At 37.1% G+C, this 16042-nt stretch overlaps 1 protein-coding gene across 1 annotated transcript; it reads right to left on the minus strand.

Moving 5' to 3' along the window:
- Positions 1–794: 794 nt before the first annotated feature.
- On the minus strand, positions 795–15631 carry LOC132107971 (carboxypeptidase D-like). Its single transcript, XM_059514354.1, has 21 exons — positions 14888–15631; positions 13600–13847; positions 10534–10676; positions 10253–10422; positions 9002–9384; positions 8726–8917; positions 7738–7905; positions 7550–7659; positions 7332–7437; positions 6541–6683; positions 6285–6454; positions 5324–5626; positions 4468–4663; positions 3792–3927; positions 3530–3676; positions 3338–3433; positions 3084–3148; positions 2292–2423; positions 2019–2204; positions 1287–1389; positions 795–1158 (listed from the first exon to the last, which is right to left on the minus strand). The coding sequence occupies exons 1-21, from the start codon at positions 15511–15513 to the stop codon at positions 932–934; spliced, it is 4050 nt and encodes a 1349-aa protein (XP_059370337.1). The 5' UTR covers positions 15514–15631; the 3' UTR covers positions 795–931.
- Positions 15632–16042: the final 411 nt, after the last annotated feature.

Raw genomic sequence — 16042 nt, forward strand, 5'->3', positions numbered from 1 at the left:
GATCAGACGATGATGCCTAAATATACACTATATGTTTTTAATTAGTTTCCTGAATTATAAATAACATGTCAACTACATTGATATTGAAGCTGAAGTTGACAGTATTTCTGGTCTTTTTTGGGAAGCCTGAGAGCCGATGAGCAAAATTAATGTCTTGCTGGATGGATGTAAAATAAATATAATTTTATTTATTTTTATTAACAAAGCTGACAACTTTTTCAAGAGTGCACTTTCAGACAAATGAATCCACACACTGACTAAACACTACGATATCCATGTGAAGTTATTATTGTTTCACCATATCCCTGAATGTCAAAATAACAAAGAAATGGGAAGGCAGTGAATGAGCATTTTTGTCTGCTATGTATCTAATGTGTCACCTTACTTAATGGAAATATCTACATTTGAGATTGGACGGGTAACTCTGCAAAATGTGAAATATCTGGGCCACTACGTTTGGCTATATGACTGCAAATAACTCGAAACACAGCAGTGTGTTTTTCATAAACTTAAACTCAAAGCCAATGAGCAGACCAGATTCTCAGATAAATTGATTCCTGACTTTGATCCAGGCCCACAGAAAAAAGGGGAGCAAAGTTCCATTTACTCTATAAAATCACCATCCTCACAACAGCAGCGACCGTGCAACCTCTAATCTAACAAGGCACAAGGTTTCATGATCCTGTTGAGATGGATTCTAGCTGTTCGGTTTCCTTTAGATAACTAAGCAGGCTGGTTAAGAGCAGTGGTTAGTTGCATACGCTATGGTGCAAAACGCTCGCCCGATTTCAACAAGGCATTAAAGTGCATCCCACGGTGATTCTCAGGTTTTAATAGATTGGAAATTACCGCTGCTGGCGGTTGAGGGCCCTCTACTTGTCCTGCAGGCAGTGTGGACAGACTCAGGGGAAGGAGAGGGAGAAGGAAGGTCTCAAACTTTGTTGGTGTAAAGCGAATCCTCATCACTTTCGCTCTCATCTTGAAATTCGTGGCTCAGGAGAGACTTTTTGGAGCCCATAGACATTAAGCGGACCTCATCGTCATAGTCATCCTGGTGCTGTAGTAGCCGATGGAATCCATCTTTTTGTCTGTTTGACTTGGCTGCACAGACGCACCAGATGATGCAGGCTGTCACAACCAAGGCTGTCATTGCAGCAGCTAGGGATTGAATAATGAAAAAGATCAGCCATTTAATATTTGCATATTAATATAGCATTTAACAGAATGGTGGGTTAGAACTGCGAATAGAATCAATATGGAGTACTTTAGAGATTTGATCTGCCTACCTGCGCTGGCCACAACTAATTCTCTTGGAAGGCCAAATATATCATTCTCCATTTCAAATTCAATGATAATCGAACTTGCTGCTTCAAACGGTGACACAGACACCTAAAAAGAGCAACAAGAACAGTGGGGAAAAAAAATGACTATTTTTAATTTGTATTTTTTTTTTAATAAAAATAACTTTTATAATATAAAAGAAAATTTCATTATCTCCATCTCAACTCAATATTCTGTTTTTAACTGTAAATGGAAAAATAAGAAAAAATTACGGTGCCCCTAAGATGGCATGGTCGGTTCACTTAGTTTTGTCATGGCCACGACATAATAACTCGTGGGAACGTGATAATATGTCATGGCCACGAGAAAAATATGTTGTTCCCTCAACATAACATCTGGAGGCCATGACATAAGGATGTCGGTACCTTGACAAAATGATCTCGTGGCCACGACATATTATCAAGTTCCCACAAATTATTATGTCGTGCCCACGACAAAATTAAGTGAACCGACAATGTCATCTTAAGGGCACAGTAAAAAATTTATTATACTGCATTCTATATTATCATACAGTTTGATTTAACAAAATATTCTGTATTCAAATAAATCTAAACAAAACAAAAACAAACAAATACACAAAAAACTAACCTAAACAAAGCCAACCAAACAAACAAACAAACAAAAAATCTAACCAAACCTAAAACAAATAAACAAACAACAACAACAACAAAACTCACCTTCTGGGACTGTTGCTGGTAGCCGTCAGCCACCGCTTCGATGTTGTGTAAACCAGGGGCCAGAAGTGCGTGAAAATAACCTCCCTCACTGGTGAAGACTCGAACACCACCATTCAGTACTATTATAGCACCCACGATGGGCTTACCTTTCTTGTCCTTGACCACTCCACGAATCCCTTTGTGCACCTAGCACAGAGGAACCAGCTTCAGCAAAGGAAGAGCTGAGATGCAGTGGAGTTTGATAGACAGAAAGACAGAGGACAACGTACTGACCTCAACCAGCATGCTCAGAAGAGACTTCCTGTTCTCAGCCCATAGCGTTGGCAGCATTTCAGCCTGTGGGAACAGGCAGCAGCTGGTGTAGACAGTGATCTCGGGACAGTGACCAAAGTCCACACTGAAGTCCTACAACATGGAGAGGAAGCAATCAGAGAGAAATTAAAGAAATCAGAGAGAAATTATTAAAAGGAATTAAGATTTTATAAATGATTGTGAATTAGTTGGTCATGGCCCAAAACTGGCTTCAAGTCTGTTCTGATTGTACTGCAGAGAGCAGTTAAAAAAACATGCAAAAAAAAAACATTTGCAAACATTCATCTGTCAGTTTGGGGGAATGGAGGTTAAATTAGAGTGAAACCAACAGAGTAAGATTTCAAGATTTCAAAATCTGAACAAAACTACATTACCCTTCAAAAGTGTGGGGTCAATAAAAGAAATTTAATTTTATAAGAAATAACTTTGTTTACCAGAAAAAAAATATTAAGCGGCACAAACATTTTCAACATTAATGATAAAAAAAATTCTTGAGCTCCAAATCAGCATATCAAAATGATTTCTGAAAGATCGTGTGACACTGAAGACTGAAGCAATGGCTGCTGAAAATGCAGCTTTGCCATAACAGAAATAACATTTATTAAAAAAATAAATAAATTGAAAATAACGAAATTTTAATATTATTTCAAAATATTCCTGTTTTTACTGTAATTTTTATTGAATAAATGTGGCTTTATGTAAGAGATTTCTTTTAAATAATTACAAATAAAATCTTAACAGTATGTATTCTACCTTCATGCTGCCCATGTGACTGTGCCATTCTGCTGCTCGAAGCACACCATTAGGGATGGTGCCCGCTGGGGGGAGACAGTGAGAAAGAGAAATTCATTTATAACATCAACCTAAAAATGGTTCCTCTACAAATAAATTTAACAGAGCAGAGGCAGTTTGATTTCAAAATGTCACATGCTGAGACTTTTCCTGTTACTGAAAAGATTAACTGTGGTTTTAAAAATGTGAAGTATGAATGAAAGAAAACGGCATACACTGGCTGTTTGGACATCCAGTATCACCCGAATGCATTTTAGGATGGTGATTGGCATACACAGTAGCCAAATATTTCATCGTATCGGCATTTTCAACTGAAATTGAGAAACAAGGAACAAAACAAAAACAAATCAAGACACAAATACAATAAAGGTGTAATTTCCTAAAGCAGAGGATGAATCAAATCATACCAGGTTGCACTGGTTTGTCATATGGGTAGGTGACCAAAACAGAGCCTCCATCCAGAGCCACAGAGAGAGTGAAGCCTCTTTCCTGTATCAGATCCATAACGGCACGTGTCTCTGGCTGAGGTTCAGCAGCACGCTGAGATGCATTACCTACAGGAGACACATACTGTAAATGGTCAGCCATCCTGTGTAGACTAAGCAGTAGAATACTGCCATAGACACACGTGTCATTGAAATGTGAGTTAAAATTTGAACTCAATCATACCGAAGAAGTCATTGTCAAGGTCTTTGCCGTGCATATTGGTCTTGCCAGCACTGGAGGTGCAGTCTTTCTCTTTTGCTAGCTCTCGCCCATCTGGGTTGATGCTGGGCAGGATAACAATTCTGGTTTCATTGATGAGCTAAAGACAGGGCAGAGACACCATGTGAGAAACATGTTTGAGCATTTTGGCTGTATTTAAAGTAATTTCCTGTGGTCATCAAGGAAACCAATGCTGTTGATATAATTGCCTTGTTTGTAGACTGAGATAGAGAACAGACTACTTAAATGCATTAAAATAACAGCTCTCTCTATATCTGTCAACAATATGTTTATAACATGATCTTTTACATTTTTCATAATCAAAGCTCTGTAGTTTTTTTTAACTGTGGGGTCAAAATGTATGATGCAATGAAATACAATGATTGAGAGATGAACAAATAATGCTCCTTAAAAGTCTGATGGATCATATTTGATATTCACAATTAAACACAATAATCAAGTGTACCTGAGTTTCTTGATAAGTGTTTATTTCAAAATATTACTAACAATACAAGTTATTGGTGGTATTACTTTATAGAAATCAGCAAAGATTTCTCAGCAAAAAGACACATGTACCATGACCTGATCATCCTGTAATACTCATACTGTGTGTCACTTTTTCACAAGAAAATCAACTCACCCTTGTGATGGCTGCATTCTTTCCGTAGTTAATACAGAGACTGGCAGCAAACTCCAGAAGCAGCTCTGTACCCACAGGGGCGTTACCATGAATACCTGCCACAAACCGGATCTTGGGCTCAGACGGTTCTTGGACTTTAGGGTTGTTGGAGATCTCCAGAGCCCAGATAGTTCTGAACTCCACACTCTGACCAAGACTTCATAAGGGAGAACAATAAATAGCATGTTACTGCAATAGTTGTGCTGCTTAATATTTTGTGGGAACCATGATAATTTGTTTTCAGGATTTTTGATGAAAGTTCAAAAGTGCACCGTTTATTTGAAATCTTTTTATTTTATTGTAACATTATAAAAGTCTTTACTTCACTTTTGATTGATTTAATACATCCTTTTGCCGAATCAACATATTAATTTCTTTGAAAAAGAAGAAGAAAAAAATCGTTATCTTAAATCTGAATAGTACCGCATTTCCATCTCTGGTCATTTAAACGTGGTGACCTTAAACTTGGTTCAGCACAAGCTATAATTTCCAAAAATAACTTTTGGGACTAAGCTACAGCGAGACAAATAATACAGTTGACACAGTAACTTAATGCAGAGGTATTAATCTCTGTCATTCCGAAAGATCCTTTGCCCTCCGGGGTTTACTGTCACAGAAACACATAGGATTCGGTTCAGGCTTGTCTGCAGAGATCAGATAAATTGGCTCATACTTTTGTTAATTTTAACAGTGTTCTCTGAGGGAAAGGCATGGCACACATGTGTGAATAACATCTCTCCAGAGAACTTCTGTGTTTAAAGTCCCTCTTGATCAGTTTGCATACACTGAGTCTAACTTATGTGAGTGAGTACCATACCTTTGGAGTGAGGTAATCTCTGGGAAGTTCAGGGTGAGGCCGCGCAGGAACTCGGAAATCTCACTGTAGCGTCGATAGCGGAAACTACTCTGGCTGGGAGTGTCCTTGATCAGCTTGTCCAGACCAGATTCTCCTGACAGCTGCTTGATGAGGCTCTGGAACTCCTTCACACTGGGATCGAGAACTGGCATGGTGTCTTCTGTTGTCTGCCCATTGGTGTAACTGTGAATCCGGTTCAATGTGAAATTAACAATCTCCACTCCTTCCTTAGGCACGTTGACAAAGGTGCTAACTGAGGAGTAGCTGAAAAGATGGACGAGAATGTGTGAGAAATTTCTTATGCACAAAGGAAAATCTAAATAAATGTCCAAGGTTCTACATTTCTCTTTAGGGTTGTAAAAATTTTTACTATATATATATATAGATTATTTATATATATATATACCTATTTGTATAAATTTAATAATAAATAATAATAATAATAATAATACATTTATGCATTTATATGATAATACAATGATTATTTCTTTAAATTACTTGTATATAAAAATATAGAATAATAAAAAGTTTTAAAAAATCACATAATAAAAAATATTAAATCCACGGCCCTGAATTACTCCATAGGGTTGTAAAAATAAAGTAAATTAATTAATAAAAATAGTAAAATAAATACAATTAAGAATATATATATATATATATATATATATATATATATATATATATATATATATTAATATATAACAATATATTGTAAATTGTAAAATATAAAAAATAAAAAAAGATAATACAATGTTTGTTTATTTAAATTATCTTTATATCAACATATCCCTAAAAAAAAAAAAAGTTCACCACAACTCATTTATGGGCCTTTGTGAGCTTCCGTATGTTTGAAAAAATTCTTATTTTTAAAAATTAGTTTGGTGCCACTGTTCAATTCACACTGAAGAATTCACAAAAATACCCTTGGGCAGAAGCCGTCAGATGGTATTTTCCTGGGACGAGTAAGCGCCAGTAGTCCCCTGCAACACTGGATGTGACGGGGTGATTAATCGTGTCCACAGTGACTGTAGCATTGGGGATGCCAGATCCATCATTGCTGTCGATTACCACTCCTTTTACTCCCCGGTGTACCTGAATGCCCAAAAACCATATTGTATACAGTGAGTAGCAGGACAGAGGTGAAAAAAAATGCTAAAGAAACAGCCAGACATTCTTACCTGATGGATGAGCTGTAGAAGTGATCTGCGGTTTTGTTCCCAGTACTTGGGTAGATCTGCTGCGGGTGGGTATTTGCAACATCCCAGTTCAATGGTCACCTCAAAGCAGTTAGTGTTGATGTAGTTCCAGTCCTGCATCCCTCCTGAGGAAAAAGCACATAGTGCACTTATATTTACTTTTACATTTTATACACCTTTTTTGTCAGGATATAATTTTGTGATGACAATATTAAAGGAGCATTGCGTAGGTTCTGAAATTTCTAACCGTTACTGACACCAGTGGCCGTTAGAGGAACTGCAGCCAGTCTCATGCTCGTTCTCAGTGCGCACGCTCTTTTTTTTTTTACTTACGAGGAGTGTCCGTGGGTGTCTGAATTGTGCTGGAGGCTGGTCGCTTCTTTCCATCCGCAGAGTCCATTTGAAAACACTATTGCCGCTGCTTACTATAATGGCTGGTGTGCCGTACGGCTGTAAGCCCAAGTAGACGAGAACGCGCATGATGTCACATTTTGTGAATTGTCGCGCCAAGTCGGGCCGACTCCTCCACACACAATTGAGCCTACAGGCTGATAGAGGCAACCGTGGTGGACAGTCAAGGTGTCATTCTTTTTTTTACATCATGGTTGGCTCATACATGTACAAATGAAAACTCTATCTTAAAGATTTTTTTTAAGTAAGAACCTCCACATAGCTCCTTTAACAAAATTAAAGTATGCAGTCTGCAGGCATCTGTTGCTTCCAAGTTTCCTTTTTTAGTTATTCGTAATTTTTTTCACAAACTTGGTGCTCACCATGGACATTGTACCATTCAGCTCCATTGGTGATGCCATCTTGAAAATATTCTTGGTACGAATCCATTCCCTTACATGAGCGACCATCATACATTTGAGAGTTTTCCTGAAAAAGAAAAACAGAGAAGGTTTTACTGGCTATCGCTTTAGCTTTTAATTATTAAATATACTACTTAACATCATTTGTTACTACAGAAAACAGAAAGCCAGATATGCACCTGTGAGTAAGCAAGAGCCACCATCCTGAATACATCATCATCTGAGGACTTGCTGTATCTGCTAACATTGTCCGGATTGTCGTCAAATGGATAATTCACCACCAAAGCGCCTGAAAGAGATAGAGAGGTTATCTGTCTGTGTTTAGCATCCTCCCAATCAAACAGAACTTTTATAGATTAGGATGTACCTCCATGAAGGTTGGCAGACAACACAAACGGGTAGCTTTTGGCCCAGTTCATAACAGCAAGGGTCTCTGGCTGTCTGGGATCCGTGACAAAGTTGAACCGGTCAGGAAAGTTTCGGTTCAGGTCATAGTTGTTAGTGTTGTTACGTCCCTGGACTCCATGGACATCTCCTGCAGAAAAAACAGTGTCTTCCTTACACTAGATTCACAAAGTTATAATGTTGTTCCCACACACACAGGTAGAAAATAATAATAATAATAATAATAATAATGTATTAGTAGTATTATTGATGATAATACTAATAATAAATAAAAAATATTTTTATTATATTATTAGTTTAAAATTATTATCATCATCAGCAGCATCAATGTATTTTTAGTTATAATGTTGGTTCCACATAAACAGAAAAATAAACAATAATAATAATAATAATAATAATGTATTAAAATCAATATTGATATTAAATTTAAAATGTAATTATATTAATACTGACATTCATACAATATAGTATTCTTTTTCGTATTATTATTAACAATAATAATGATAATAGATGTTGGAATTATGTTCTTGTAGTTTTAACATTGCTCCAACACTGACAGAAAAATAATGTAATATTATTATTATTAATAATATTGTTTTTATTATAATATTATAATAATAATAATAATATGATTACCGAGAATACTTATTTTAATAATAATAATAATAATTATTATGGTAGCAACATTACATATAATATTTTAAATAAATAATAACAAGAACAATAATAATAATAATACATGAATTATTATATAACATATTCCAAACATTCAATATAGTTAATAGAACTGGCTATTTCGGTCACAAGTGATATTATAATATTAGTACAAAATGGAACGTTGAACGAAGAGAGATGCATTTAACAGCAAGTAATACAATAATACAGAACAGTAATTTCATAATACAGAAAATGTGTATAATGAGCTGTTTTTAGAGTTGGCGAGGCCATACCCTCCTGGGACACTTCATATCCGTCTGGGTTCATTGAAGGCATGATGTGGATCCGTGTGGAGTTGATGAGCTGGGTGATCTCAGGGTCAGTGCCATAGTTGCGACAAAGGTACTCGATAAGGTTGAGGAGCAGCTCCCGACCAACCACCTCGTTGCCATGCATGTTACCAATATACTTAAACTCCGGTTCACCTGGTGAGGAACGTCCGAATTAGTTCACTTTAACAACTGCTTGACTTTTAAAAATGTAGGATCTTTACACAGGGTGGGAAGTACCAAACTCGTGGACACCAGGATTGTTGGAGATCTCCATGACCCAGAGGGAACGTTCCTGCACAGACTTCCCGATGGAATACAGCCGTGTGATGGAGCTGTACTCCGAGCTGAACTTCTGCAGGAACAGCTCCATGTCGTTGTAGTGGTGATGGCGGAAGTCCTGAGGCTGGACTGTAACCCTGGAGTCCTTCTCTTCATCTGCTGCTGCGTTGACACTGGTGCTGCTGCTGTCTGTGCTGGCGCTGTTCACTGAGGTTTCAGTGGGGGACTCTGGGATTGAGGGGGTTGCTGGATTCTCATCATTCTCAGCTTCAAGGGTGATGTTCAGAACAGCTGCTTTTCCCTCAGTCACCTCCACTCCAGCCACGGACATGGGAATGTAGCTGCATGAATGAAAAGATCGACATGAAACACAGAAGGGAAACTTAAATGTGAAACATAAGTCTCAGAGCAACTAGTATGGGTATAGACCAGCGGTTCACAATTCCAGTCCTCGCGCCCCAATGCTCTGCACATATTTTATGTCTCTCTTTTTTAACACACCGGATTCAGATAATCCGCTTGTTAGAAGTGAGCTACGTGCATGAACTGTGTTCCTATTGACATGGTTTCGACAGTGTTTATTGCTCCCTACTCTCTGAGCAGGGGAAATCTGTTGAAGTTTACTTCGCTTCAGAACATTCATTCACAGATTTGCGTTGCACAACGTCCGTCTGCACACACAGACAAGTGTGACATCATATACCTCTGTAAATCAATACAATTTAAATTCACGTCTCGCACACTTCAATGCACTTTGAAGGGAACATATACGTTCACTTCGAACTGGAATCATGGCGGAATATCCTGTGATGTTCACTTCGCAGGGCACTTATGTTCGAATGGAACAAACATCTAAAGCAATAAGAGAAACGTCCAAAATGTGCAAAGCAGTGGGGCGCAAGGACTGGAATTAAGAACCGCTGGTATAGACTGAGTACTGATACGGATTTTCTCATTTGATTCCGATTCCCCAGCACTTGATTCAACTCTTTTGGGTAGATTACAGTTATAATGTCTTTGCTTACACATAAAAGACCTTCTCTTTCTGGTTTCGCTAAATATTTTTGATTCACTAAAAAAAATGAATCATTAGGGTAATTTCTTTTTGAATCGGACTACTTTGGCCATGGCATATGTTTTTGTTTCATTAAAAAAATGGTTCATAAGGGTCATTTGCTAATGAATTAAACTACACTAAAACATACGTACCCTGGGGCTAAAACAGTGATGTTGTAGGTGCCGGGCAGTAGCAGGCGATAGTAGTCACCAAAGCGTGAAGTGCTCACGTTGTGGTTAATGCCTCCAACCATTATCACAGCATCTGCGAGAGGGGCATCATTCTTGGCTGCTCTGACAAAGCCACGCACACCGATATGAATCTGAACACAAACACAACAACAAGGTGGAACTCTGACAAGTCTGACATTCTTCAAGGGCTCATTAAAAACTCATGTCAAGCATGTCATTGCTTGCACATAGAGTTCTACTACCTTCTCCATGTAGGCCAGCAGGGCCTCCCGATTGTTGTCCCATTCTGTTTTGAGTTGACTTGAGGGTGGGTACTTGCAGCAGCTGAGCTCCATAGTGATTTCCAAACAGCCCCCCTTCAGGTAATTAAAATCCTGCATACCCCCTGCATGGAAAGTAAGGACAAACTGTGTACCAAAGGCATGGGATGAATTGACATAGTGGGGTTGTCACGGCTTAAACTGTAAGCGCATGTAAACACGAGGAACATCTTAATACAAAGAGTCTTTCAAAAGGTGTGAGTTCAAGAATGTTTGACAAGTTGCTTATGTTAGGACAATGTAATAAATGTGGGGGTAGGAAACTGTCCATGCAAGCTAACCTACTTTTAGATCTTTTAAAAAAGTAACTCTTAACCCATTTTAAGATTGATTTCAGAATACAAAGAGCTGACAGATATGGGTTAGGAAACGCATTGGTCATGTCTGCCTAATGACGCTTTCTCAGATGCCAAAACACTTACAGAAACCCTTCAAACAACTTCCATTTAATGCAGATACATGATGATTTAAACAGATTCATCTACCAAACTATCAAAATTGAATCAAATTGGCTGAACGCCAGGCCAACTTATGCCAGCTCAAGATGCAATACACAGATCTGTGTTTGTTCTTAAACACTTGAAAGTAAAGTAAAGTAAAGTAAAGTAAAGTAAAGTAAAGTAAAGTAAAGTAAAGTAAAGTAACGAAGTCAAAAGGCTGTGTTCAAGAAATGTAATTTTAAAGTAAAAGTTCGGTCCACTTGGCAATCACGGAAACGCCTTGGGCAGTTATTTCCAGTCATGCGAATTTAGATGACAGACCAAAATGTCCAAAACAGCTTTCAAGGCTAATTTTTCAGTATGATAACTACAAAAAAAAAAAAACAGTTTCTTTAGCTTAATCTTAAAACTGTATTTTAAGATTAGTTGGCCCTGCTACTCCATGCAGTCTAGAGCAAAAAGATCTTTCCTAAAAAGACAATTGACTGTTTTAATTGAGAGCTTATTAGGTCAGATGTCTCTGTCCCATGTTTCCTGTCTCGCCATAATATGTGACACTGTATGCTACCAGACTAGCATGTGTTTAAAGAAGAAGTCAGAAAGTCACTTCCTCTGTTTGTCAGCACATCCTTAATAGCAGTTATTCAGACTCTCAACTGTTACACAGAAAGCAAACATATGTGATCATTCCCAGAAGAAACATCCTGTTTTAGCACATGATCTTTGTATGTGGTTATGTAAAAGAAGAGGATAATGTTAAACTTTCTTATTGAAATGTGTGCAGTGTTTTAATAAACTGACAGAACTATCCTTCAATCTGGGCTACTGACCAGCCAAAACAGACTTTAGAAAGCAACTCAATGTTGCCAGGGTCCTATGCCTGAAGGTTTAACCCTGGGAACATAAAAATGACTCCCTAGACAGACATGGAATTGTCATGAAATGATTGAATATTAACTTTAAACATGCAGCTGGTGGTCTGTAGATTTCAAACTGTGTTGGATACAGCCTCAGAGATAGGATTCAGGTCACTGAACAGGCTTTGAGGCCTGAAAACAATACAAAAAGAAGGAAACTACAAGGAAGAAGCTTGCTCTATATATACTCACATAACTCTGCAGTTTTGTCATTGTTCATTTAAACTGAAACTGTTAATTATTAATTATATATATATATATACACTAATAATTTTATAATATTTGAAGAAACTTTAGTATTAAAATGTAAACAAAATATTATATTAAATAATGCTAAATAAAAAATCAAAAGTCTTGCCAATGAACTGAAATAAAACAAGTTTCAGTTGAATCACTAAAACTGAAAAAATATATATATAAATAGGAAAAATTACAAAAGACAAATAAAAATACGAAAACTCTAAATATTTATATATTAATCAATACTATAATGATATATAATCAATACTAAAATAACACTGATCTTATGATCTCCATGTCAAAGATACCGGTTACATGTTATAAGGTCAACACGCATCATATGACAAACAAGTAAAGATCAGGTGATATTTGCATGGAAATGATGTGCTAAATGGAATTCCACATGTAAAAGGGCTACATTTTTAATTTTGGGATTGTCATATTCCGTAATGTCATAATTTCTGGCAGTTTTAAAGGGCACCGCCACCACATGGTCACTGGTGCATCAGTGCTCAACATTCAGGAGAGATCAGGTGCTCACACAGGAGGTTCTCGTTTTGTGAACAGAAACAAACAATATGCAACAGCTTCAGAAAAGCTGAGAAAATTATAACCAAATGCAAGTGGTGGGATTTATTCACCATGAGACTGGTTGAGCAAGTCATAAGGTACATCATGAATCTGACCTGCAAGCTTCAAGGCACACTGAGGATCAGATTTCTGCTGTTTGACGGTGATGGTTGAGATGAGAATAAAGACTTCAGAGACTGAGGTTACAAACTGCTAAGGAAAGTAATCAGAGAACAGCAGAACAGTAGGCTTACAGTCCAGGTGTTGGATTACTTGAAAGAATATTGCCTTTCAAACTAGTACTGTTTGAGAATATAATGAAAATTCACAAAAAAACAAAAAACAAAGCAATCTCATTTCCAGCATTCTCCCGTTTTAAATTTTCTTAAAGTATAATGTGGCTACTATTAATATCAATATTTGCTGTACATTAATGCAACTCATGACCATCCCTCCTAATCGGAAATCTGTGTAGGAATGTCCTGAGTAAAGAAGGATGTGGGAGGAGCCAAAAAACGGTTCCACTGAACTGATCATGCTCATTGAGGAAAAAAACCCTGCTTGTGTTTTCCAAGGAGGAGGAAACAGATAATAAATCATTTAAACCAGCAATTTTTCAAGACCACTGAAGTGAAGTTAATAACTCATAAAGCTCATACAACAAGCACATCTTCATCTCTATAGATACAAAGAGTTTGAAGCCCTTATGATAATTTGCATGATTGCTAGGAACTCAATGGGTGAAATTCAGATAAACAGAAGAACAGAGGAAAAGGGGGATATTTAAAGCACGGTTAAGGGATAAAATGTTGCCAACGAACCTGCCACATCGTACCACTTTGCTCCATTTGTGATGCCATCCTTGAAGGTCTCATTTATGCTATCCTCACACTTCGGCTGCCCAGTTTTCATAACGGGGTTATTCTCTGCGTAAACCCGGGCCAAGTATCTGAAGAGAGCATCATCGGGCGATCTGCTATAGGTGCCCTCGTTATCATGGACTGCAGAGTCATCAAAAGGATAACTGGCCACCACGGTCCCACCATGCAGATTCCCCGAGAGCACGAATCTGGAACAGAGAACCAGAAAAATCACAAATGTTATAACTAACCCATCTACTTTACATTGTTTTGATTAAGATTTCATTAGACGTTGCACGTACAGAGGTAATAATAAGACGAAAGAACAAGTTAAAATTATGGTAGAGCTGAATTTTTTTAAAAGTATTGCATTTTGCAAAAATTATATTAAAATCATTATTATTATTTAGATAAATGAAATATTGTAGAGCTGGATTAGAAACATGTATATTAATGAAAATGTTCATAATTATTTGTTCATAGTTCATAGATATTTATTTACTAGATTTTATTATGTTAAATATTATATATAATATATTTGTATTATATTATATTATATATTATATTATTATATTGATTATTTATTTGTTTGTTTGTATTTTGTGTAATCTCTATGAAATCTTAATCCAGTAATGACAACCAACTGGAATAGCCATGGAAATGATTAGTCTTCATGAATATACATTCTTCTCATTCTAATATTGTAATAATGATGATAACACTTTATTTTAAGGGTATCCTTGTTACATGGTACATGTATTTACTATAATAATAACAATAAAAAATTAATTATGCATAATTACATGCCAGTAACCCTAAAACAAACCCTAATCCTAACCATATAAGTACATTTAGTTAATAAATATTACTCTAAACTTAAATGTTTAGTTACACTGTAACAAGGATAATTGTTAGGATAACCTAATAATCATAAAAAGATTATGAATGTTATTATTACAGCAACACTTCACAATATAGTTTCATTTGTTAACATTAGTTAACATTAACGAACAATTAAAAAAATACTTCTAAAGCATTTATTACTACATTGATTTGTTTCAAATCACCAGTTGTAATTGTAAATATAAACTAACAATGAATAGATGGATTTTTATTATTTTTCAATGAACAAATGTTTTAGTAATGTATCAGTCATTGCACAGTTTTGTCAATATAATTATTCAGATGGATAGCTGGATTTTCTGGAAGGTCTGTCAGAAGGTTAGGCTCGGTTTGTGAATGCTCTCACTTGTTCTCCAGGATCCAACTCATGACAGCGGCGACTTCAGGAATTTCTTCTGCATTCAAGTGTATATCTTCATATTGGTCCGGGAAACTTCTATTGAGGTCGACGTTGTTAGCATTATTCCGACCCTCACCCGTACCCATACAATCCCCCTCCTTAGACTTCTCAAACCCATCGGGGTTCATGCTGGGCATGATATAAATATCAGTGCTGTCGAGCAGCTCTGTGACCCTCGGATCCTCTCCGTACTTCTCCAGCAGATACTCCAGCAGGTAGATCAGAACCTGCCGGGACACGGTCTCGTCTCCGTGCATGTTGCCCACGTACTTGAATTTGGGTTTTCCTGGTCCGTCAGCAGCGGGCTCCCTGGTGATTCTCATCACCCAAAGCTCCCTGTTTTCGACGGATCTGCCGATGCTGGTCAGATTCGCGATGTTTGCGTGCTTCTGGGCGAGACTTTTGAGAAGGTCAGTGAGTTGATCGTAATTGTAGTATTTGCTGTAAGTCTCTGGCTCCAGCTCGCCAAGAGGAACTGAGCTGATGGAGCTGATAAACACAACAAGCAGAGCTAAAACCAAGAGCGAGAGTTTATGCGATGAACACAGAGTGCTTCTCCTCTGTACCGACATGTTTCCGAAGGCACCTTGACGTACACATGAAATCCTAAAATTGGTCCGCCTGGAGTCAGGTCCTTTCTTTAGCCTGACGTCGAGGTATTTTTAGTAGGAACTTCCTGCTAACGCTTTAACAAAAAAGGGTGGAGTTTCTATGACAGCCCGGAATTGTTTCAAAATAAAAGTCATGACTACACATTTCTGTATGTCTGCAGTAAATAAGAGCATAATGGTGTCTGTATTTTAACCACTACAAACGAGTTGCTGTGTAATGGCATTGTTAATGGTGTAATGAAAAATGTTCTTTGGTTTTATTAATGATGACCTATCAAGTGAAACTAATTACCAGCTTGATGTAATTGTAGCGTTATGGCTGTAAATTGAAGGCAACAACTGAATAACAGATTTTGTTCATGGGCCACTTTAGACCTCTACATTTAATTAATAATAACAAGTTTGAAATAGAGCAGCTTTGTCATCATTGTAGCAGAAGTAGAATGAAATAGATTGGCAAATGGGTAACCAGTGTTGGGTAATAGATTTC

The sequence above is a fragment of the Carassius carassius genome, chromosome 28 (assembly GCF_963082965.1).
Source record: "Carassius carassius chromosome 28, fCarCar2.1, whole genome shotgun sequence".
Classification (NCBI taxonomy): domain Eukaryota; kingdom Metazoa; phylum Chordata; class Actinopteri; order Cypriniformes; family Cyprinidae; genus Carassius; species Carassius carassius.